The sequence below is a fragment of the Apus apus genome, chromosome 5 (genome assembly GCF_020740795.1).
Source record: "Apus apus isolate bApuApu2 chromosome 5, bApuApu2.pri.cur, whole genome shotgun sequence".
In the NCBI taxonomy this organism is placed as follows: domain Eukaryota; kingdom Metazoa; phylum Chordata; class Aves; order Apodiformes; family Apodidae; genus Apus; species Apus apus.
This window is the reverse complement of record NC_067286.1, coordinates 12,875,359-12,902,289: the sequence shown is the minus strand read 5'-3', so window position 1 is coordinate 12,902,289 and position 26,931 is coordinate 12,875,359. Positions and strand designations below refer to the sequence as shown.

Genomic DNA, 26,931 nt, shown 5'->3' with positions numbered 1-26,931 from the left:
TATACCAAGAATGTACATTTGACCACTTGAAGCATCCACGGTTCATACACGTCTTTCTGCTTAGTGAATATAGTGTTAAAGCCCATCACTTGTACAATATTTTTAAAGCTGTACAGTACATGCATTTTATCAATCTCAGCTTAAGGAGCTGTCTCAAAGTAAGCAAACGAAGCAGAATTCATCTCTGTTCTTAGTAGAAAATTACATCTGTGAAACATCTGATTCAATGCTTATCTTTGAGTAGTTGCTTATGAGAGAGGTCATTGTATGTTTTTTAATGTTCTAGAACTACAGTCAAGATTGAGTTCATAGTTAAATGAAGAGATCACAAGGAGGAAATGTTAAAGCAGTCTTCTTAACCCATACACTCAAGGGGAGAAAAAAGTAGCCACCGTTTATCACTGCTTGAAGCAGGACAGATTTTGCAGACACAGAAAATGCAGAAGGCAATCACAGCTTAGCAATTTCCTGGTGCCTTTCATCTAAACACCACCTAAAACTAAATAAACATTAAGGAATTAAGCCACTTAACATATCTACAAAGTAAGTACAGTAAAGAAGAAATGTTCTTGCTTTTTGGCAGATGTCCTGGTACCCTAAGGTTGATGGTAAAATGATCCATAGCAATAAAAAGATCAAGAGCAATAGTTTCAAAGACATCAAGAAAAAAATGAATATGCTTTCATAATCTACAGAGTGCTTTTTGAGAGGTTGTGGGAAAAACACACTAAATATATTGCTGATCAAGTAATTTTAAATTTATATGGTTTCTCGAGGAAAAGAAAAAGGCAATTTTTAAGAAAACTCAGGGAAAAGTTCAGGAAAATTTTCAGGGGAAAAAAAAATCTATTTTAAAATCAACTCTATTCTTTTTCTTGTTGTCCACTGGTAAAAATCTCTTTTTGTTAGCTCCAAGAGCTTCTGAAAGTCCTATTTCACAGTTGTAGAAATACAGGACTAGTTAGGAAAACAGAAAAATTAAAATGCAAGTTACAATTAATTTATCTGTTCTATGTGTATGCAGGCAAAACTTTTCACAAAAGTAGTTGCTTGAATGTTAAAGACATGTCTGGACATGCTTACTTCCAGTTCTTGTAAGGCTTGGAAAGGAGGGAAAATTATCAGAGTGTAATAATTTGAAGTCTCATGTGGATACCTTCACACTGATATGAGTTTGCTTTAATATTTTCCCAAAATTCTCTCCATTATTTTTTTTTTTTTTTGTAGATTTCAGCACATGTAAATAACAGTTGTCTCCAAGTGTGTATCCTCTCGCAGAGCACACCTTTATACAGTGTAAATATGTCCTCTAACAAGCCAGTATCTGGAAATGTTCATAAAAGTTTTCTTAGCTAATCACAGTTCTGTATTTTCATAATTCTATTTAAAAATAAACACAGTTAAGAATTTAACTCAGACTTCCCTTTCATTTCAAAGTTTATACTTGCAGCTTTAAGGATTAATTTTCTTCTAATGCAGCAAATGAGACTAAAGCATTTCTTAAAAAGCATGCAGAATGTTCTAAATGTAGAAAAATATCAGTGATAAAACATTATTAGAAGCAGTTGACATCAGAGCACCAAATTCTTGGCTTCATTAACTTGATTCAACTATATTGAACAAGACAACATTGTGTTAGATCGCAGTGATAATGTCTGTTGAAGTCTCTTGGCAGGAAAATAAAATTTAAAAACTAGCCATGCAGACCACTGAAACAAGTTTGCTCTTTCTGTTTCTGTATACAACTGTTTATAAATAAGTCATAAATAACAATAAAATTATATCTGTATTATCATCTTATTGTATACCTATCATCTTGATCATTTTTCAAAGGTTTTTGGCTGACATTTATACAAAGCTCTCTTCCATATTTGTGCATAGCAGAAAAGAATCCACAAGTCTGGGCTTTACTAGCTGCTGAAAATCTGAATCTTCAAGTCCATCAGGATTCATAACCGCTAGTCTCCTTAAGGCTGCCTAGGAAGACAAAACAACACAATTGTAATACTCTTAAGTTTTGACAAAGTCCTCATTACAAGAATCCATTATAACTTCCTCCAATAACAGCCAAGACTCAAAACTGAACTGTGGAGGTCTATGGACTCTTCTACCTGGCTAATTCCTCATCACTGTCTTCATCTGTCAGATGAATCTCCCCTCCAAGTAGATATTAAATGACAATTCTTTCGAGGCACATTACTCTAAAACCTAAGCAGCAGGGATAGTGTATTGTTAAAGAACACAGAGGTGAGAGTATACCCTGACTGTAGACCTCTCTCTGATCTGCTGCTTGTATCACACTGCCTCTTTGCATCTCAACTCTCCTGTCAGCTTTTGTCTAATGTAAGAGATGAGTTCTCTATATAAGTTCTCTATATAAAGAACTATAAGCCATCTGATTCATGAAACGTCTGCTACTGAAGTTGTACGTAATGCCCATAACAGAAATCTATTAGATACTAGTGTAGTAGAAAGAAGCTGTCCATTTCAAACCATGTAGGACCAAATAAAACTGCCAAAATTCTGAGGCTGAGCAATAATCTGTTCCATTTATGAGGCTGAACAATGGAAATTGCATTGAGATTACTATTATCTTCATAAATTGTTCTTTTCTAAGAAGTTACATGTTTTTCTCACTGAAGAAAAATACACAACAATTACATACCTTCTAGCAACCTGACACAACAGATGCAACTGGAAAGCAAGCTGGCTTTCCTCAAGAGCAGAAAATGTCTTCTATCAATAAGGTCTGAGAGTTTTAATCTGCTTTTATCTGTGCTGTTTGTCAATGCAGCACTAACACAAGAGTTAATCACCTGCTTCAAAATATACAAAAAAGCAAGCAACCAAGCTAAAATGCCAAATGGTACAAGCCCTAAGACTTTAGGGAAAATACCTATCAGAGCCTGAAGCAGCTTATGTCTTTTTGCCACTTGTTTAACAGAAAGTGTTGTCAGGCAGTTACTAAAATATCAGGAGGAGCAGAACTGCTTGGGCAGACAGGCAGGTAATGTCTCAAGCAGTACCCATGAATTCAAAGAATGTGCAACAATAACTTCAGCGAGACAGAAAAATCACTGTCCGATTTGCTGCCATCACTCTGGCCTCTGCTCTAGCCATACAAGATTAACAAGCCTTCTTGGCACGCATGAAAAATAACCACAGCATTTCTTATGCTCACATTCATGCTTTCCTCATCCTGAATAAATGAACATCCTGCTTAAATGAACAAAACTCGTGCAGGTACAAAGCTAGCTGTTGATGCAGTAACAAAGTTCTACTTTCACATGAAAATAATATTAATCCTAAAAAGCACTGACAAAAAATATTCTTCAGTTTTCGTTCATCAAAACCTATAACTTAACCCTAGCTCACCCATGTTCCCAGAGCAGTTTTCTCTCACAGAATGCTAGGTGAAATTCCTCAACTCCAACAGTCAGGTGGGGCTCAGTCCACGAAAGGCAGGGCCAGCAGCTGGGATCTTTCTCCTAAGCACAGAAAGTGTTAACCTTCTGTTGGCCACTCCTTGGCTGGACATTATATTGTCTTGGAGACTTAAATAAAAAGAGTGGATTGTAGTGAAAGCAAGAAATGTCCATACTTCTCTTTAGCCACTTTACATAAATATTTCCACACACACCTGTGAAGATAAAGGGCTGCTACCTTGTGATTCAAGGCTCATTTCAGCAAACATAGCATCATCAGAGAACGGAATTTAAGAATTACTGAAGCCTTAAATTCTGAAGTGTTCCAGTTAAATTTTTCAGTGCTCAATAATGATTTCCTTATGTGTCAAAATCTTCAGAGGATAAATAATTGACACTGTACAGTGTTATGCTTAAGGGGAAAAGCAGGAGACCCTGGCATGAATTTAAAATATTCCTGCAATACTTAGGCATTTTGAAATCTAAAGGGCTGTTTTTTCTCTGTTTTTTCAGGGTAAGCATGAAAGAAAGATTAATATTTACCTACCAGACATGCTACTAAAACAGAATCACTGTTATTTCTTTCAGTTGGTGATCTGCAGAGTTTAATTAGACGAGGAATACCTGAGTGCACAAAAGAGTACCAGGAAAAATAATTAGGAAAAAACACACTCCTTATTTTGTTATGAGGTCTTTTTTTTAGATGCTTCCTATTTATCTTCCTTTAGTAGATATGATCTCAAATGCAAAGATTGCAAGCAAATACTTAAGGGACTGTCCATGGACCTATGCTGTTCAGAGTAATCATAATTAATAGTTGTAAAGCATAAACAAATACATACAACGTTTTTTACCCACTACTGCTATTTCTGAGTGGAAATCGTGAGCTCCATTTCTTCCCTACCAAGCCTCCCACATGGTCTTGAAAAAATCAAGCCAAAAGAACGTTTTGCTTCCCGTTAGATACATTGCATCTGAACCTGTAGAGGGCCAAGTTTTCTGTCCACTGACAAATCCTGCACAAGGATTTAAGTAAGGGGATAGAGCAGGCAGCACTGTCAGTTGGCACAGTCTACCACAGATATCACAGAATCACAGAATATTAGGGGCTGGAAGGGACCTCCGAAGATCATCAAGTCCAACCCCCCTGCCAGGGCAGGACCAAAAAAAAAACCAGGGCAGATCACTCAGAAAGGCATCCAGACAGGTCTTGAGAGTCTCCAGAGCAGGAGACTCCACAGCCTCTCCTGGGAGCCTGTTTCAGTGCTCTGTAACCCTCACAGTAAAGAATGTGTCAAGTGGATACTGCACCTCAGGTTCCTCTGGGAAATAACCTAGAGGTTGATTTAGCTCAACCTCCTCAGTCACCCTCTGGACTCACTGTATGTGTAGGGAGCCTATTCCATAAAGTGTATCAAGTGAGGCTAAAAATTAAAAAGAGCTTCTCCATGACTGGCAGTTCCTCCCTCTTCTTCAGCCTGCCATTAAGCTAGTGATACATCCTTACAGCTGAGTTTCACGGCTGCATCTGCCACTTGAGGATCTCGGCTGAGTCGTGCCAGCGTAACAGCAGATTTCTGTTGGACTCGCTCACAAGCAGCAACTTCTGCTGAATTTCCTGAAGATGATCTTTCAAACAGCATTTCCATTAAAAGTTGAACACCTACAAGGATGTAAGAGCCATTATTATCCTCCCTCCAACAAAAAACTCAGTTCAAAAAAGGAAAGGGAAAACGCAAGCTAGGTAAATACAGACAAATCCCTGCCCAAATAGGGTATGAAGGATGCATAAATGTGGAATGTGATTTGGCAGCAGCATCCAGGCACTTCTGAGCTGTGCAAAAGTTTGTCCTCACTAGGAAGCTACAGAACGTCTTGAACTAGAAAATGCACTAACCCTTCCCTCCTCCAGCTTCTTGACTCTGCACAAATTGATACTTTATATTTCACAAATTTATTTCAGTTAAACTGAATACAATTTTTATTTGCTTCTAAACTAACCTGAAGGTAATCACTAACCAGAAAACCTCTAAGTACGTATTTCAGGTCTCTACATGAAGGGGTTTTTTTTCAAATTAAAGGCAAGTAAAGCAGTTTATGTCTTTTTAAGCAAGTCATTAGAAGTTCCTATCTCAAACTGTTTAAGGCTATTTTAAAATGGGGAATCCTTCAATGGGAGAAATTATTACTTTCTGCCTCTTGAAGTTTACTGTGTGACTACATGGTTTCATTAATTGATTGTTGCCTGTAGAATACTCTTATTGTAGGAGCACAAAACTAGCTAAGACTGTACTCATTTCTATGTTCTAGATTATTTTAAATATAAGGACAATTATGTGCTGTTAGACTCCATATGCTATTAGGCATTCAGATTACTTCAGGTGGAATGAGAGGATTTTAACTTTAGAACATTTGTATAAATAATTAAGAGAATTAGCATCAGGGTCATGCAGCCAGATAAAAATCAACATACAAAAAAGTCAAAGTTGACAAAAAAACATATCTATATTCTCCAGGATTCACAGACTCTTCTCAGTTTGTGAATCTGGCTTCTGACCAGCAAGCATCTAATCATATAATAGGTGGAGAAAACGACCTTTACACACAAGATGAGTGTCAACCCTTCTCAAAAGTCTGGGGGAAAATGCTTCTTTGTGAACTTCCATTATGAAATGCTTACATGAACTTCATCACATTGTGTTGGACAATCCATGTACCTCTCCACCTACTGGTATCTAGCATGCCTAGATACTCATGCAAGTTAGGCCTCGTTGGCATAGTTGTTAGTACAATTTCATTAACTTAATCAAGTTTCTGCTATAGTAGAAGCAGGTGAAATACGATCAAACACCTGTCCCAAACAACAAAACTCATTTTGGTGTGCTCAAGGAAATAGACAGCCAAACTATATAACCAATCTGTTAATCACAGAGTGCAAGAGCGTCAAGGGTATATCTGGACGCTTAGTGCTAGCAACAGCAAATCAGAAAACATCAGCGCAAGTCAAACGACAAATCACCAACAGGGTATTCTCTAACCAATCCTTATAATTACAGGCACCTAGGATCCTGGGAGATGTGAGGATCATACCAAGTATTTCTAGAAGAAGACTCTGGGTAGATAAGCCCCATGTGCCTGCACCAAGAGGTCCAGGACCACCTTTCCAATCTCCAGGAACCTTGCTCGTCCCCCTTACCTGCACTGTCTTCATACAGTCAGGTAATTTGTAAAATTGCATTTATCTATGATTAAATTGCTTCAGTATCCAGATTCATACAACCTCCACATCATCATTTTGTCTCAAAGTGCAACACCTATCCATCTTAGTAAGGACCTCAAGTGCACACTACACACACACAGATCACATCAAGCAAATTAGTTATGCCTGATACATGTCAGTCATATTTGTGTGCACAGAGCTCAAATTTTCCACTGAAATGCAATAAACTTTGACATCAAATATTGCTAATCAACTATCAAACTTATAAAAAAATTACTAAATAAAAAAGGAATAGGCCAATTGAATTTCAAGATCCACTTCTGTGTAGATGCTTTCTGAAACCCCTTCTCCCAACTACAATCAGCCATGTCTGTGTTTCAAATGGAGTCAAACTCAAACCATTCCTATCCAAACCTTAATTTTAAAAGTGTGTAAAGGATATTCTTAGGAGAGAAAAAGCAATCTATGTGAAGCTCTACTGCAATTTAATATTCCTTGCCCCCTCAAAAAATAAATTTAAAAAAAAGAGAGAGAGAAAAGCCATTTGACTATATTGTTTTACTATATTTGCTGGTAGGTGTGTTAATAAGGCTGTTAAATCTTCCTGTATCCTTATCCACAGAATTATTCACCTAATTTCTCAGACTTCTGGTGGACCTGTAATACCTAGGGTTTTTTCAACTTAATGTGTTTCTTATAATATGGTATTTAAAGAAGTGTGGAAAGTGTGGAAAAAAATGTGGTGACTGCTGTATAGTAACAAAAACATAATGCTTACAAATTTGTAGTACTTCTGAATACCTGTGAAAAAAGTGGGACAAAATGCAGGTATGCATGGCTCAGTGTGAGATGATGTCTTTCATTGTGTAAGAATTGCCACCTTATACAATGTACTTACCAGAATAAAGGTTGTTGAAACCCTTTGTGCTACTTTACTTTGTATCTCTGAAGAAGTCACTTACACACAAAACATCAGCAATATTGTCATACATGCAAAGTGTTCTAAAGCAGTGTTAATTTCTTTCAGTTACACAGAACCATCCTAAGGACTTATTTTGCACCCTGCAGCAATGTGCAATATCCAGCAGAAGCAGGATATGAAGTATTATTAGTGGAGCCTTTCTCCCTTACCTTGTAAACACTCCTTTCCTATCTACCCCCATTCTCCACAAATACAGAATATCATTCCAATAAAATACATACCATTTTCTTGTATGATTTCTGAGGCACACTGGTCCAAGACAGACATGTTTGCCAATATTGTTACCACCTGTTATTAAAAAGAGAATGAAATACTAAGTATAGCCCTACAACTCAGTAATATTAAATAGTGGTTTATAATATTAAATTACAATATTACATTACAGCAATAGTAAAGTAATTTATATTACTATATTAATGTTACTTAATAATTAAGCAATATTAAGTTGTGGTTTAGAAAATTATAATGGCAGAAATATGGCAAACCAAATAAAATTAAAAAGCATATATTCTTGCAGTTGAACAGTCTATTCCCACCTTTGTGATTTCTCAGGGGCCTTTATCTCACACATGGTTTGTAACTGAAATCCAGACAACAAGAAAAGCAAAACCTCTTTTTCCTCACACTCACATTCATGCATAAAACTGTCATATAGGGCTCTATGCAGCAGATTTGTTCAGTGGTCAAATCAGTAGAAAGAGGAAAATAAAAATTTATAAAAATTCACCAAGTAGAAAATGCCTGGAGTCCTACAAAGAATTCAGGCAGGAGCTGCCCACCCTGGGAAATGGAGCCAGTAGTTACGTTCCAGCTCAGGCAGAGCTCACAGCAAAGGATAAGTTATTTCTACCTTTCTGCTTCAGGGTTCAGCTGAACTGTTGAGAAAACCTCACAAGAGATTACGAGTTTTGAGCCTTTATTCAACGGAGTATTTAAGGAATACTTGTCAGTTTTATTGAAGCCATACATTGTGTGCATGTCAAAGTACTTTCCCTAAAATAAGCTGGACTTAAAAATCTGTTCATACCTTTCCTGAGCTAAGGCCAAGATTAGGTTTCGTACCAAGAGAAGCACATTTTCAGATCCTGATTTTAGCACTGTTTTCAAGATCAGGTGTAACTCAACTTGTTGAAATGATGCATCAAGCCATTGACAGAGACAGGATCATGTGTAGAGACTGTATTTCAATCATCCAATCCCATCATTGATACCATATATTTCCTCTCATACATCCTGCAAGATATTCTTTTTTATTTTAGCCCTCAAATAACTTGCTTTCTGCATGCCAACACATCTTAATATTAACAACTTATGTGAGTGACATGTAATAAATTTATAATAAATGGTACAGATAATTAAAATACATATATTATATAATAAATAGAATAAAAACCAGAAATTATATTTTTCTTAAGAAGTTTTTATTTTCTCTATTATAGTTGAGAAAAACTGATCAGCCTCAAAAATGATCAGTTTTAGAAATGGTTATCAGCTCTTTAACACTACAGTGTCAGTTTACAAACAAGCAAACTTTTTAGATGTAAGCAGGCATGAGATCAAATCACCATTCTGATCTCACTTTGTCATTTTGATAACAAGGATGACTCATTTTTGATGCTGTGACATAAAGGTCTTCCACTTTTGAAGGCAGTGTTATAGTGTCATCTCTCTGAATAAATATACTTACTTAGGATGCAAATGAGTTGCTGAAGCTCTAAAGAGTGGCAGGTAGAAATATGGTAACTCAGTATACGTCTATGTATTTATTCCATATTAATTATTAACTGTGTTTCAGGCAGAGTGTGTATGTTTTCTCATTCTAAATTATATCCTGTTAATGAAAATTGCTTCCTCTGTGCAGAATCTGCACCTCATGTGGCTCCCAAAGCCACAGATGAACAATGCAATTAACCATAATTTGAATATGTGCCATTTATTCCCGTGCTTCAAGTTATTTTGTCTAATAAGTATTTTCATACATAAAAATATTTTGTGGGCATCTTTTGACACCAAAAATCATTTGAGGTTATATCTATATTTCCTTTGTGTTGCTTATGAGGCCCCTATATTTCGCAATGTATTTATGAACTAGCCTAATGGGTTTTTATGTAACCTTCTCCAGAGGGGCTTATAAAAGACCCTTATCATCAACAGCCATCAAGTTCTACCTGAATTATCTTTTTAAATCTTAGTAGCACTTGAAAGGCAGTTAAAATATAGATTAGCTCACTCCATATGGATAGATTTTTCTCTCCCAAAAAAAAAACATATTTTCCTGTGATGTAAAGAATGTAACATGAAATAGCATAATGTAAACACACTATAGGCAAGCTGAATAAAGAGCTGACTTTAAATGCTGTATTTCCCCTTTACTTGCCAATTTTAAAATGTAGTATATATGCAGCTGACACAAAAATTTCCTCTGTAATACATAGCAAAGTTCAAGGAAGTTTCATACTAAAGATGAACTCTCTAGAGGAAAATACAAACTTAAATGTAGAGTCTATTTGCTTGACAAGCAACACTTCCTTCCATGAGCACTGGTAGTAACGAAGACTCATTTCTTTTGGATTTAGAGTTGATCACAAACCATAAACAGAACTTTCCCAGTGGCATCTCTCTTACTGTAGATTCTTCTTGTCTAATGAAACATAGGCTCATGCTGCAGTCTTTATCTCAGCCTCTCTATTCCCATTATCTCCTTCCAAATTCCAGTAAGCCACAGATAATTTCTCAAAATTAGCTGTGAAGTTGTGTTGAATCCACAAACCAGTTCAGATGTAATTGTGAGACATGGATCACACACAGCTACAGATAAAAGTGACTGTCTAAGCCTCGTTTCCACCAAGAAAACAGATTAATATTACTGGAAAAAATAGTCACCAAGCCTTGTCTCAGAACTGAAATAGTTTTGAAAGAATTTAAATACTTGAAAATATTTAAAATGGAACGTCTGCCATTCAACTGTCATATTTAGTACCCATTTCATTAATCATTCAAGCCATTTCTTGTAAAAGATTACACTTTAAGATTACAAAGGACTGGCACCTGAGACAATTTCTGATTCTTGCAAATGTTATGGATTCCTAAGCCAGGCAATGAAGATATAGTCAGCTCGAAGTATTAAAAAGAGGATAATCTGAAGACAGGACACATGAGCTCTGATCATTTGCCAGTGCTATCGCACCATGCAGAAAGTCTGTGCTGAAGCCACCCACAAATTCCAGTACCCTAGTGATATCTTGATATGTGGAATCTGCAGATGTGCTATTAAGCAAATATTATCAGAGATTCTCCAGAAGGGAAAAAAAGAAAAAAAGAAAAAAAGGAAAAAAAAAAAAAAAGCTTCATCATATGTGGAATTTTTAAATGAAACGTGTGATCTCAAATTCTATTGCCAAATTTAATGTAGGATTGTAGTGGACTGCCTTAGAAATCATGTGTTGCAAGAACTGATCCCATCCAGCTTCCTGCCTCACTGCCTATGTGTCCAAGGTAGCTCTGTTTTGAAGCTAGATCTTGATCCATGTATCTCCGGTATCTGCATTTTAGCAGATCCCTTCAGTAAATTAACTCAGGCTAGTCCAAACTCTGATTTCTGTTATCCAGGTCCATCCAAAATTGCAGGTGCTTCTCTACAGCAAGCCCCTGGTAAACCTGGTGACTGCAGCTTTCTCTGCAAGAACTGGAAGCCCTAAAACACCTGTAGTAATGAACACCACAGAAAAACAGATTGATCAACAAATAATGAACTAATACTTTTTTTTTTTTGCCACCAGATGAAGTCTAAATTATTCAAGACAGTGTCACATGAGTAACACTACTAAAAAAAACAGTGGAACAGTCTCTGGGGTTTATCTCTGCATTCACCACCTACCTGCTAATATGTGCTATGCACCTTCACACGTAAACCACACAGAAGTGAGACACAGTGAAACACAAAATGCCATTCACAGACCAGCTCACATTTTAGCACCTTTTGAAGAGGTACCAACTTATCAAAACAGTAACATGCAGATAGTCACACTGGGACTAGTAACATTTTTCACAAGGTTAAACTGAGACAAGGAAGTTATCTTTCAGAGCTTAAAAAAAACATACCTAAAATCAAGAAGCTTTGAAACTTCATATTTCTGGTTAACTATGGATGGGTGGACATGGGAGGTGGGATGCTTTGGGGTGGGTCTCCCATTTAGGTTAATGGAAAATTTCCCTATTTAATAAATAAACTTTAAGGTTATACAGATACTTAATACCTTTCAAGTGTCTGTACAACATCATGTTGCTACTCTTGCAGTTGCCCTGGGAATTGATCTAAAAACCTCTGTTTTTTAATTTAAAGAAGCACATAGGGAATTAATTCTGCATAGGTCACATGGTGAATGGACATGTCCCATAAACCTGGTCATATGACTTTAGAATCATGATAGAGCCAGAGTGCTCTCTCACTTCTGAGGGCACAGTTTTCCATTTTTCAGATTAAAATCTAGGGGAAGAAAATATTATCATCCCTCAGCCTTCCGTCATGGTAGGTTCTTAGCCAGCAGTGTGCCCTGGCAGCCAGGAGGGCCACCCATGTCCTGAGGTGCATCAAGCACAGCACTGCCAGCCAGTTGAGGGAGGTGATTGTCCTGCTCTGCCCTGGTGTGGTCTCACCTCGGGTACTGCATGCAGCTTTGGGCACCACAATACAAACAAGACATCAAGCTATTGGAGAGCATCCAAAGGAAAGCCACAAGGATTGTGAAGGGTCTGGAAGGGATGACTAATGAGGAGCTGCTGAGGTCACATGGATTATTCATCTTGAAGAGGAGGCTGAGGGGTGACCTCATTGCAGTCTATGGCTTCCTCAGGAGGGGAAGAGATGGGGCAGGTTCTGATCCCCTCACTTCTGTGATCAACGACAGGACTTGGGGAAATGGCAGGAAGCTGAATCAGGGGAGGTTTAGGGTAGATATCAGGAAAAGGTTTTTCACCCAGAGGGCAGCCAAGCACTGGAACAAGCTCCCCTGGGAAGTGGTCACAGCACCAAGCCTGCCTGAGTTCAAGAAGCATTTGGATGATGCTCTCAGGCACATGGTGTGATTCTTGGGGTGCCCTACACAGGGGCAGGAGTTGGACTCAATTATCTTGATAGGTCCCTTCCAACTCAGCTGATTCTATGATAAGACACCTAAGACATCTGGTCTCTATAGAGCAGAGCACAATTTGGCCTAAGCCAATGCACAGTTGTAGGAAACAATTTTGCTTGTCTAGCTAGTCTAATTGGAATCAGGGCTTGAGTATGTGGGAGGAAACTTAATTACTCCCATTTTAGAGGAGACAAAAAGTGCACAGAACTAGTTCAACTTCCAGAAACTCAAGCAGAGTGGTCAGGAAGCAATTTCTAGGGCCTATCCCGGAAGGTAGTAGTTTTCTACTTGAGAAGGAAAAATAAACAAGAGACTGTAATATGTAGGAACACTGTTTATGAACTCAGCTGCTCAGAACTAAGACTGAAATCACAGCCTCCACCTAGGCAGTGATTCTGTTTTGGAAAAAAGATCAGTGGCAAAACTCAGGGGTTGTTTGAAATCTGCTTATCTCATTTCCTGAAGTGCTGAAGACAAAAATACGACAAATGCAGTAAAATGCATACATAAGCACCTCTGACTTACTACTTTATGATTGGTACAGCCTGCAGCAAAATCTCTTGTTTATAGTTTCTGCAGCAAATAGCCCAGCACCAGACTGATTGTACTGTGAACCTGGCAGGCAACGGCAGAAAATAAAAACAGCAATGAATTGTGCTGACATAGCATGTTTCCTCTAGAGGGACTTTACACTGAGTAAGTGCAATGTCTGCCCAACTTTTTACAGATAATTAAACAAAAATGCAGAGAAGTTAAATTGCTTCTTCAAAATCAAAGCAGCAGCAATATTAGGAACTGATCCCTGGAATAAAAACCTCACCACACTAATCTAGCAAAAATAGCAAAGTTCTTCAATGGAGCTGAGATTTTGCTCTTGCTTTGAAAGTTGGAGCACGTTGTCTAATATTGTTCAACTGTATATGCAAAGACAGAGATAACCAGTTAAAACAAAAGGACAGACACCAGAGAACTGATTATAGTCTTACACAGAAAGCTGATCAGGATACAGATGATACAAAAATTAAAGTTCACATACCATCATTTGGCTTTTGGCCTAATTTTATTTTTGCATCTGTCACTAGTACTCTTGTTTCCTGTTTAATTTCTTAAGGTTTTTTAAATAATTAATTATATAATTTATCATCTCTCTTTCAACTATATTAGTTGAAAACATGTTTTCTTAGTGTGATCTAGTCAATATTGAAAAGGACCACACAGTTTTAGTGTATAGTTTCTCTATCATATTTCACAGCCAGCACACTGAGAGGAAGGCAATTCTAGCCACACCTCTAGTCATCATTATTCTAATGTCAAAGCTGGATATTAATGGAGATCTGTGCAAGAAAACTGTGCAGATACCCTTTTATGATGTAGTTGGCCTGTGTTGCATTTTTACCTGCAAATCTACAGAAGTGTGTTGCGCTGCAGAAAGAATGTGACCATGCAGTTGAACCACTTGAGACTGTTAAAAACTACTTGCAGCTGGCCTTGAAAATAATTTTCAAAGACTAGACAGAAAGCTGAAGTCTACTGAAGTCAGACCTGCCAGAGGCAGACCACCAAGTTTTGCTCCTAACCCTGTTACTGCTGCTTGTGTAGCATGCCATAGGTGACCGAGTTCCAGGTACCTATATGCAGTTCTTGTCTGGGAAAGACCAGCTGACAGCTCAGCAGCAGAAGGGGTGTTCCTCTTCTCATCCCACTGGGAGAGGGAGCTCCCCCTTCCATATGTCTTTTGGTTAAGGAGCTTTAAAAAGCATGAATAATGACTCATCAACTGCCTTCCCCTGACCATCAATGATTTTTTCTGTTCTTGTCAAACGTAGGCAAGACAAGCACCTAACATGGGGTGCACTGCTCAAATTCTACTTCAAGCTCCCTGTTCTTGTTAGCTCACATTGGCTTCCATACATATGGAAAAATTTGCACAATTTCAATAGAGTCAGGAATCCCACAGTCTTCATGACAACAAGCAGTTGGCAAGAAACAATGAATTCCCCAAGAAACTCAGACTGAGTACTACTATTGCAAGTTCCTTTCATACAGGCAAGGATTTTCAAAAGAATTCTAAAAGACATGTTAATATCTTTTTCATTAAAAACATTGCTCTCAAAATCTTTTCCTGGGTGTTAGGCAACACTTAAAAATCAAAACTTGTTCATGCTAACGTAATAGCTGTGTCTGCTCTCCTTTTGACCCTACAAACTCTCATGTAAGAGAACAAAGGGAAGGAAAGACAACAAAAAGAAAATGGAAGAGCAGACAAAAGGGCCTGGAACCCAGAGGAAGCATAGTATTAATGGTTTCAACTATTAAATGAGACAAAATATCTCAGCTTCAGAGCCTGCAACATCTCCCAAATACCACGAAAACAGGAAAGAATTTAGCAGGAAAAAACAGCAATCATTTCCATTTTCTCCTTCCAACTTAGAATCATAGAATTTGATTAAAAGCCTTTCTCAAACTCAAACTTTTTTTGAAACATAATTCACTGATTTTAGACTAGAAATAATCACTTTAAAACTGATGTGTTCACTACACATTAGTTCTTTGTCTGCCTGAAAAAGAGGCCAGAAGCTGTTAGACTGCACCTCCACAAATTCACGGGTAAGGTGAGAATACTAGCAAAACTGAACAGACAAGTGGGAATGCAGAGAGAAACATTTCATTATACATAAAGATACTATGCACAAGCATACACATTTCATATTTTTCTATGTAGAGCCTAAGATGATGGTTAAAGTCAAGAAGGGCCTGAATGCCAACAGTTTTGGTTAAACCCTTCTGACAGTGCTTAAACTCCATTAAGACACCTGACTGTGTACATTAGACTGCCAAATTTAAGCATGAACACTTCTGAAAAAGATATTTTTATGCTCCTTTGAAGTATAAAACCTGCTATCCAGAAAATGAAAAATAACAGCAAGGAAAATAACACGACACATTCATATAAATTGTGACCCAAAACTAGATGCTAAGGTATCTGGAAATTATTGCTTCATCTGATGACTCTTATACAAAGTGTTTTTTTAATAAAACTAAGCAATCTCAATCTGATACTGCTGGCTACAGAAGCAATACATTATTCTGTGAAATGGACAATTATTATCTTGTTTATCATTAAGTTTAGCACTCGGTTCTCCATTTCTCAGCTGACCTAATCTAATGCTGCCTGGGAAATAAAAGAGGAAGGGGCTTGGTTTTCATACTGTGAAGGCAGGAAAAGTTTTTCATTTGCATAGAAAAGGTTTTCAGAAGTTAAAAGACAGAATATTTGAGAAGGAAAACACTTTCTGCAGGCAATGTATCTGACATCCAATTCTTGGGCAAAATGCTGTTTATCTATTTATACCATCATGAAGGGTGATAACTAATCAGAGCTAGCTGTCCTAGCTAAAACTCACTGTTCCTTTCCTGCATTTCAGCCATCTTCCTCCCATTTTTGGCTTTCAGAGATGATGCCTCAATCTATTCTAGCAAATTACAGTTTTCTTAACTTAGCATTAGAGCTGAAGTAATGTATTAAGAAATACTGGGTAGTTTTTAATAGGATAATTGTATTGATTAAATTAAAGGTCTATGTGAAAAACAGGGAGTTTAAGTTTGAGGGACAATTTTATAACATTTTATGGTAATTACACCATATTTTGTTGTATTTGGTATGAATCTTATTCTTTGTTTCTTTGTTTCATCATTTAGTATAGCTTAATTCTAATTCATCTGTTTTACTGGCCTGGATGACTTGATCATTTAGAGTGGACATTAGTCCATAAAAATGTATTCCATAGTGGTTGCATATTCAAAAATAAATCCCTGAATAAAAAAAATTCCAGACCTACTCAACTTTAGTCTACATGTCCTTAGGCAAATGTCTACTGGCTGGGACATAGTAACATACGTAATGGGAAAAGTGAGTAACTGTATTATGTACCTAAAAAGAGTTAAAATATATATATCAAAAGCCAAAATAGGAATGTAAAATACTCTTATTAAATATAGTATTGTAATGTTGCTTTTCTCTCTAGCTGAGTGTATTACCCTCACTTAATTTGCAGATCAAATTAAAAAGCAAAATATTCCATAAAACTGTCATAATTGACGGATATCCTCTGCACCCCTCCCAGATATAACACTGAAACTATCCTTTTGAAATGAGAGCAATCTACACAAGCACATACTTGGTCAAGAATTCAAAGAAAGACTTCTCTTAATGCATGACCAAAACTGCTTGTCTAGCAACACTGACAGCTCTTAAAGACAAGTTGAGCAGCACACAGATTCCAACTGAGCATCAGGTGCTCCATAACAGAACAACATAAGGTAGGACTTTATAGTCCCCAATGCTGCAGAAACATCAGTCAGCTCAGAAACTTACTGCAGCACACCACAGGAAACATCACACCTTTCTGATCTAGTTTTTCATTCCAACGAATGTAAGGGCTTATTTGGGATGAAATCTCCTTGATTCTTGGAAGGAAGCCATTCAGTTCTCTGTCCCTCTAGCTAATGAGATGTCCTGCAAGCTGCAAAAGGCCTGGAACTGGTCTGTTACCTAATAAAGTCATACATATTCCTTTGAACGTCTGCCTTCCTCATACAAAGAAGGGACTTGCTATGCTACCCACAGAGCAAACTGCAAACAGCTGACAGCAGAACTAAGATGAGGGCAGAAATAAATAAGGAAGCCAAAACTATGAGAGTGCACAGGAGGAAGAAAAAAAGAACATGAAGAATTGTGCATATGTAATAATAGTACACACCCATGTCACACACAACACCTGATGTTCTTGATTTTGCCCAAAGAGCAATTTAATAATTATGCCTTAACTCCATCTTTTCATAAACAATCCTGAGCTGGAAAACTACTGTTATTAATACAAGCTAAAGCAGCTCTAGCAACCCCTCTAGAACATCAATGACCAGTTTCTAAGCTCCCTTTTACCTTGTTTTCCATGGCCTGGCTCCTGTTGAAGGGTACACGGAGTTTTCTGTGGCAGTGCAGATCCCAAGTCTACCATAAATCATCTTTTGGCTTATTTAGAGGTGGGAGGGGAATGGGCTTGTGAGGCCTGAATTACGGACTTTTAGTTATATTCACAATATCTCATAAACAGAAGTAACTTAACAGAGCTGACTAGCAGCCATCACCCCTTAGTGATAGCTAATGAAACCCTCAAGCTTGTTACTCTGCTGAGGTGAAAATCATCACTGAGAGGCCACATAAGGAGTGTCTCTGCAGCACCCCATTGCATGGCAGTACCTGAGCGAAATGAAAGAATTCCCTCTGACTTCATCTGTGTATTAGCACGGACCTTTAATTTACTAAAAATCTGGTGAAAAAGAAAGGGAAATGCAAAAGGACATCAACAGTACTTGCCAGTAAAACTTGCAAACCACCTACCATGCAGTTAGGACTCAGTCCAAAGCACATCGACGTCAATGGGCTGAGGATCAGATCCTTATTCAGCTTTTGGAGCTAATTCATCTTTGAACTGAGAATTGTATATTTAGGCTGCAGTGTCCATATATATCTTAGTTGCCTAAAAGCTCTATCCAGTTAAGTTTTGAATACCTCCAAAAATGAAGATTCCACAGCCTCTCTGGGCCTCTGTGTCACTGTCTGGCCATCTTCATGATGAAAAAAACATTATAGTATCTAAGAAATATGGAACTTCACTTTTGTTTTAATCACGTTAAAAGCTGTCGTATTTCATAATACTCATAATAAAAGGAACAGAAGCAGGTAAAGAAAGAGCTATATATTGAAAAGAACCGAGAATGTAAGACATGACAGCACTTAGGTTTGATTGTCAGACAGAGAAAGCTGAAACCTGTTGATATTTACACAAATGGAAATTCCTACAATACACAAATTCCTACAATACACAAACTCCTGCAAGACACAAACTCCTGAGACGCTGCTCACCTGATCTCGGGAATATGGAGTATCCACTATGTGTTTGTCTGAACATGCTGCTAGAAGAATCTTCATTGCATTTAGCTGGAGCAATATTTCACAAGCCATGGTATCAAAGAAAGTAATATTGGCAAGAGCTGCTGAAGCCAGCAGGAAAACTTCACCAGATGAGGCATCTTGGCACAGTTCTAGGAATGAAGAAAATAAAAGTCATTCTTTCATTGCAAAAAACATGGTTAGGTGTTTCAAAGCAATATTTAACTATCTGCAACTTCCATTAGTAAACAGTATCTAAGACCAAGTTCATAGCCATCAAGATGAAAAGCAAAACCAAGAAAAAGAAAAGTCTTCATTTTGTCAGAAGACAGAAGGCTAAGAATATCTGTTTCATAAGAGAATAATTCTGCTGTGTATCCTATTCTTTAGAGCAAGATATGTATACACATTGCCTATCTCTAACCATATTCTTCTACAGTCAAAGATCACCTTGCATGTTTTCCAGCTTTAGTAAGAAGTGCTGTAGACACAGCTTCTCCTGTTTAATTCCTTGGACACATATATTGCAACCAGGCTCTGCATCACCTGGCAACTGGATTTCAGTATGGTTTAAAAAGTAAGCATATTACAGTAATTCAATTACTGAGTTATAAATATTATACGGAAACTGGTGTGTAATTACTGAAATGGCTCTTGCAAAGTTACACGTCTTCACAGAATCACATTCTATTTTGAATGCTCACATTTCTTGGGAGATTATATACTACTAAAATTCCTGCAATTTTCTACTACAATCAGGGCAATGCTCCATCTGCTAAAATCTTCTGGGTAGGCTGTTCAGATTGTCCCTTGACTGTGGTACACTGTAATAACCTGGAAAATCATCTTAAGTAAGTCAGGTCAGATGCCTCTAGCAGTCTAGTTACAGCAGAACCAAGCTCAGCACAGGTTAATTCCACTGACTAGATTCAGGGCAGGTGCAGGGCACAACCTTCCATATTTGTTGCTGGACAGTCTGGTCATCCAGAACAAATTGTTTCCTTGATTTCAGTGCACAAGCTCTGTTTGGGCATATCCAAGCCACTGTACATTCCTCAACAAGCCCTACCATGCTCTTTCCTAGTTCTATTTACAAAACAAACAAACTACAAACAACAACAACAACAAAACAACAACCAAAATGAACAAACAAAAAACACTACTACCAAAACCCAAATAAAACAAAGAACAAACAGAAACAGAAAAAAAAACCCAAATAAACCAAATTAAACAGAACAAAAACCCACAAAACAAACAAACAAACAAAACCAGGAACCAAATAAAAACATGCTAGAAAATTAAAGTGCTGTAGTTTAATTGTAACCATTGGGCTCAGTAGAGAAATATCTAGATGTATTGATGTGTTATACATGAGAAATCAAATTAGATGACCCAAATTATACCTGAAATAGTATATATAGTAGAAATAGTTGAAAGCTTCTGTTATTTGAGAAGGATAGAGGACAGTGCCAAAATAAAATATGCCACTCTTTAGAAAGTAATGAGAAATATCAACTTATTTTGCTGAAGGGTCCTCACTGACCTAGGTTAAGGACAAGTTTGCTGTTATCTTTGCTTCATTTTACCATGTATCAGAGGCCTAGATAAGACAGACAGAACCTCTACTTTCCTGTAACAATGCCCATAGGTTATACTATATTGTACTTTTCCTCTGGAGTACCAAATGCAAATGTAGATGCAGTGGTGATCTTGAGTTCTAGCAAGTTTAGAAAATGCAGCAGGCATAAATTTTAGTAACTATTAGAAACTGCTCTTCTACAGAAAAACATGGGACAAGAGGATACTTTGCTGTGCAGTGTCCTGGTTTGAGCCAGGATGAAGCCAATTTTCCTTTTACTGATTCCTTTTTTCCTTCAGTAAGCTTTTTTTTTAACTAGTAGCAGCATGTTCCAATTAAGACAGATAACAGTGAAATGTTTTTCTAACTGCTGGGGCTTCAAGGTCACACCTTTACTCCGGTAGCTCAGACACTACAGGGAGATCTATGACCCCCCCGTAGGAGGCTTCTGAGTTAGACAGACAGCAAAACTGGCCAGAGATATTCTATTCCATAGAGCTACGTAAGCACAGAGGAAGGTCAGAGATCACAGAAGACAACTTCCTTCCTTCTTCTTCTTCCCTTCTCTTCCATCCTTGGCCGGCGTCCGGGGAGGACTCTGTCCATCCAGCACCGTCACCCCAAGGCTTGAGCTCCCCTGACCCTCATCACTCTCCACTTTCTCCAGCAGCAGCTCCGGGATTTCTTGGGACTGTTCCAGCTCAGGAGATGCTGTGGGAGTTGCTGGGCGTGAGGGGAGGCGAGAGGCTCTTGCACATACCTGAACACATTTGTATATAATTGTATATATTTTCTTTTATCATTAGTGTTTAATTAAAGCTGTGCAGTTTAGTTTTCAATCCAGCCAGGTCTCTCTCTTTTTCTCTCCCTGGGTGGGAGGGGGAGGGATTGAGTCAAACAGTGACACTGAGTCTTTTTTGTGGCTCTAATGGCAGAATTTCACTCAGATATTATTCTGACAAAAATACATAAATTCTATTCTGGAGTAAAAAATACCGTGTCATTGCAGAATGTTCTGATTCAGAATTAAAAATGATTGAGTTATTTTATCTGTTACGGAAAGAATGACAAACATTATTTAGGCAATATTTCTAATTAAAGAGAATCCTACTCCAACCTGTTCTTTGCACTGGAACTCCTCAGAAGTCCCATAAAGAACTTACTGACAAGTGCTGTTACAATTTCTTCCATATTTTCCAGAAAGCTGCTGAGATGCTGAGTGAACGTGAGATGTGGAGATGTGATCTGTGCAATTACTGCTGCTGCTTCTGCATGAGTAGCTTCAGAATGGGTGTTATCAGTAAGAATGTCAGCCAGGCACAATATCCCATCAACCTGTGAAAAAACAATAGGTGTAAGTTAGAAACACTCCAGGAGATACTTTTGCAACCCGAGATGGGTTTGCAGTTCTCTTTTGCTTGGTTGTGGTTAAACTACTCAGTTAATTTTCCGAAAATTACTTAAACCTGGTTGCATTTATGACATAGGAGGTTTCAATTTAGCAAATAAATATGAGTGCAGCATAAAGTTTATTCATCAGCAAAAAGTCTTGCATTTCATTCTCCCTTAATGTTTCTGCTGAGTTTATTTAGGTCAAATGAACAAGTTTTTTTCTGACAGACACCTCTAATTAAACATTAATCAAAAAATAAGCTCTGATAAGCAAATGCTAACTGCTACTATGCCATAGAATAATTTAAGCTTTTATCTGAGTGTGTCCTGCTGTGTGACTCAAGCCTGAGTGTGCAGTAAATTCTTGCACAGACTATTTTTTTGCCCCTTTTTCTCCAAATTTATCACAAAGCCAATGCAGGATCAAAAAGCACTATTAAGTACCAAACTGCACCTGATGAGCTTGCACAGCAGTCACATCAAAGCTAGGTCCATATAGCCCTGGTTTATGTGGAAGAGAAAGAAAGGCTTGTGCTTTTAGACTGTCTGAAGTGTTGTAAGCTCATTCCTTACACAGTTTAGGCATGTACATCACACACACACACCATGCTCTGGTGATAGGAGGCTCACTGACACAATGAAAGACTGACACAATGAAAGACTGACACAATGAAAGACTGACACAGAGCACAGCCAAGGGGATGGCTTGAGCTGCAGAAATGCATCATCTTTTAACAACCAAAGCCAGCAAAGAAGATTCTCTTCACAGACATAATCTGTGAACTTTCAAATCAACAGGACTATGTTTCTCCCCCTGTTTAACATACTCTGAATAATTCATCACATTGTCAAGCAGGTAGGTAGAAGCGACAGAGCATGAAGATTTATGGAATTATGGACATCTTTATGTCAAATCCACGTGAATTCACAAATTAAAATATTTATATAAATTAAATTAATGTAATTGTAGGGACACTTGACAAATTATCAGAGTTTTTGCAAGCTCCACAGAGCAACTGTTTTAAAAACTGGGTTTATTTATTTATTTATTTGAAGTTCTGAAAATGTGTGGTGTCAATTGCCTTATACATGGCTTGGACACTTGAGGAGTTATGAAAAGCTTAGTACTGAAATAGACTTTGACAGTCAAACAGAACCAAACCCACAGTTGTGTTGTACACTCATCAGCTCTTTCCTTAGGCCTGTTATTCAGACTGCACTTTCTGTCTATTCAAATCTTCCTTAGAACATGCAGATGAAGTCCTATCCATTATCTGCATAAAGGGTTTTTAGCAAATTTATTGTATGCATTATTATTATTTTTTTAATTAATACAGAATGCTGAGTTATCTTAATTACTTATCCTGCAATGGGCATAAATTAAGTTATTTGATAAGCACTGACAGTTACTGTATTTTACAAGAAAAGCTCTCAGATTGATGGGAGCAAAAATTACCCTCTGGAAGATCATTCATTGGATGCACTTTTTAATAGGCAATAGACTACAACATTGCAACTCTAATAACATAGATAAATACAAAAGAAATTATATCTCTATTTTTCCTCAGATTACAAATGGGATTTAGTATAGAACTCAAGTACTGGCAAGAACAGGAAGAATAAATTTTCAACATTAAACTTTTTCTTGACAAGCTTTCAGCATTAATCTACCTACAGCAAAATATTTCCTCCTAGTTATGGCAGAGTTCTACAGCTTGAAACAGCAGATTCACATAATTCACTTGACTTCAAGGTATATTCATAGATCTCAGTGTCAAGAATATGAATATGTCCTCACAAAATGATTTAGTAGCCAAAGTGTGCTAGACAATATCATATGCAAAAACCCCCAACTTTGTCACCTTGAAACCTCCCCAGATCACACCTTGTCTGGGGTCCAAAGGATGCTAATAACAACAGTCAGTATAAAAAGTTAAATATATTCCAAGGCCTTAAAAAAAATACTTCACAAGAAACTTCTAAGATCTGGTAACAGGATGCAGCACTCTTCAGCTCAAAATTTACTAGTTATAATTCCCTTGGCCAACTCTTAATTCAATGACCTCGACAAAATTACTTTACAGTAGTTTTATGCTATTTGAGAACAAGTAATGGCTAATGAAAGACAGGTACAAGCACACGGCTAGATTTTTTATATCTATAACTTGAAATACAAGCTTCTAACAATAGAAAGGCCATAACTCCAGTTTTAAATTACATATTTGATTTTTTTTATTTACTAAGTATTTACTTTTGGAAATTGGAAGTTACCAAATTGTAAATGGAAGTGGATTTTAGTCAGCATAAAGATAATATACATATGTTGGATCCATGAAAGCCAGCACTAGTTAGTTTTTCTCCTTTCTATTCAGAATCATGTAAAATGCTACAAACAGCCTAATATTTACTCTACACACTTTTGTCTCCTATCTTAGATATAGAAAAGAAAACCATTCTACTACAGCAGGCAACCCCATTTATAAGTGTCTGGCTATAAATTTTAAAATGACAGGGGAACAATCTAATAAAAGCACTTTAACATCCAAAAAGAAATTGCTCTCAAAGCATTTTTATAATTAGCTTTCACACTGAAAGGAACTTTGGATGGCTGCCCTGTTTTCTGTTTAATTTTGGTGAAGTAATCAGCTAAATGTCAGATCTGTTCACCACCTTGGCAATACAAAAGAACCAGTTAGCCAGATGATGCAAACAAATGAATTCCATGAATGCAACAAGATGCTGTGGAGACCCTGCATTTGAGGAATGGTGTTCAGTAAATGCTTGATCACTAATATTTCAATATTGATAAATGGAAAAATGCCAGGAACTTACATCCTTATGAGCATAGCCCTGCTACAGAAACCTAATACAAGTGACAAAATAAATATGTGACTGCTTTACTGCCTAGATCAAGTCTTCTGAAAGGAAAAAAAATTGTTTTCTCTGCAACAGGAAAGAATTAGTGCTGGAGCAGCCCTCTTCTTTCTTCAGTATACCTGTTCTTCCTCCTAAAAACATTAAATCAAACTAGGAATCTATTGAATATAGCAATACAGGGCTTGGGATGAATTGTATTAATGACTTCATTATCTGAAATATTACATGCAGCAACAGTCAACTCTCTGCTTTCCACAGGGACATTCAAGGCAGACTTTCCACGCCAGTCTGGAAACCAAGACCCATTGTCTTCTTTTTAATAACATGTCTTCATTTGTATAAAATGCTGCTGAAGGCCTTTTCTCATACTATGACTTTCTCTAACATTTCTGTTTCCCCACTTTCAACAGTCAGATGACCTCTACATATTGGTAAACTTTCTTTAAGTTTCTTCACAACTGGGTGCTTCTGATAAGCAGCACAAGTAGGTTCCAAAGCAGTTTTAAAGGAAGAATGGAAGGGGGATGTTGAGAGACAGATATAAGACAGAAAATGTGGAAAAAAATTCAGAAAGGGAATTGCCTGTTAAACATGTCTCAACCTTCCCAAGAGTGCAGAGGAGAATTTCAAAAGCAAAAGCTGCATCAAACAGTCAAGAACTGACAGATCAGAGTTGTGTTTGGTTTATGCTTTCACACATGCTGCGTATTAGCACCTCAAAATTGAAGCTAGGACAGGTTAACTATATAGGTGAAGACATGAACATTAGCAGACTAAAGAGAAACTGCATAGCTGGATAAAAACACAAACATTAAAATCTATAGGATAAGGAAGAGGAAGACAGAGAAGGAAGGAAAGAAAAATTACCATATTTAGAAAATATTTGAATCCCCTGCTCAACATTCTTTGAATACAGTCTACTTCACTCCCCAGACCATCGCATGAACCATGAAGTCTCTTCACTATTCTCAAACTCTGTTGAAAATGTCACCCAGCAGAATTCATATACCATTTTTTTGATGACTTGTTACTTATGGAATTATTTCCTAGTCATCAAGGCTGAGATATATCCTGTGTGAACTTCCATAATTATTCAGCACCTGTAGAAGGCCTACAAGTCTTCTTGAATTTCTACATTGAAAGAAAGGAAAGGAGAAGGACAAAGGTATTCTACCTTGCACACAATGGTATTTTATATCTGAACAGTTGCCCTGCCAAGTGACTGCCTCTGCAGTCAAAAACTGCCTTAGCTCCACTAACTGTGAACGGTTCTGATTTATACCAGATGAAGAGTTGGTCAGCTGTTTTTAAAATGAGATGCTATATAGAGTGATGTCATTAAAATGCCCACAAATACTATTCCAAGCAATCAAAGCTACTGCAACAATTCTGTGGCAGCAGCAGTGACCAACAAACAAAACTGCAATAATGTTTATAACTACTGCTCTAGAACAGTGGCCATGGAACCTGATTTATAAGCCATATTGTATACTCCACAGAATAGTGTTGGGCTGAATAAAGGTTTAATAGTTTCCACCTCAGGAGCTCTAAAACTGCTGGGAAGAACCTTAGCTTAGTATCTAAACTGTAAGTGGGTACTTTGGTTCATGGTAAGTTATACTAAAACTTACTGTTTGAACTTCCCTCCTTCAAAATGTGGCCAAAGGATAAATAGAATGTAAACCTTTTCTCCCTATGAGACCTAGGGAAAGCATTCAAGCAGTCACCTTGCAGCAGATGTTCTTTGGCACTCAGATGCTCTAAGCTTGTTGCAGATAAAAAGTACATTTGTTTGTCAAAGAAGTAATAGAGAATAAGTAATGTTATAGAAAAGATGGACAAAATCAGTAAGATCGACATCCAGACTTCTTTCTTGGCTGTGGTTAAAGGATAATGGAGTAGCTGACTTTGAACTCCCTCAGTTTTGAGGACTGACATGAAGGGTAAGCCTGTCATTTTAAAGTATCACTTCTGCAGCTGATAAAAGAAACCAGGAGCTGCACTGCTATTAGACTAGCAGCTCCCATATTCCCAGTCCCATAAATCACAACTTCAAACTATCCTCTACAAACACAGGTAAACCACCCAAAGGATACATTTAACTTCCTGATCTTCTCCTCACATGCCTCCACTTCTACAGGATAGCTGCTGAGGGGGCACAAAGGGTAAAAGAGACTGCAAAGGAATTCACTTGCAGTTATGTAGAAGTCTTCAGCAGTACAGATCCTTCTACTCAACCACTGTTGATGTTTATAGAATTGAGACACATTGATAAAACAGAAGGAAAAGTACTGAGCATGAATTAGTACAGAGGTATGGGGGGAAAAAAAAAAAAGGCATTTGCAATGGCCTTTGTACTCAGCATTTGTTA

The 26,931-nt window shown here is 37.4% G+C and overlaps 1 protein-coding gene across 1 annotated transcript in view; it reads right to left on the bottom strand.

Annotated features, from left to right (window-relative positions):
* Positions 1 to 1,592: 1,592 nt before the first annotated feature.
* INSC (INSC spindle orientation adaptor protein) overlaps positions 1,593 to 26,931 on the bottom strand; it is a 91,300-nt gene continuing 65,961 nt past the window's right edge. The window contains exons 8-13 of the mRNA XM_051621038.1: positions 21,455 to 21,626; positions 18,686 to 18,864; positions 7,849 to 7,915; positions 4,933 to 5,088; positions 3,973 to 4,049; positions 1,593 to 1,977 (exon numbers count right to left, since the gene is read on the bottom strand). Coding sequence (XP_051476998.1) covers positions 1,849 to 1,977; positions 3,973 to 4,049; positions 4,933 to 5,088; positions 7,849 to 7,915; positions 18,686 to 18,864; positions 21,455 to 21,626 — 780 coding nt within the window. The 3' untranslated portion in view covers positions 1,593 to 1,848. The remainder of the gene's footprint in view (positions 1,978 to 3,972; positions 4,050 to 4,932; positions 5,089 to 7,848; positions 7,916 to 18,685; positions 18,865 to 21,454; positions 21,627 to 26,931) is intronic.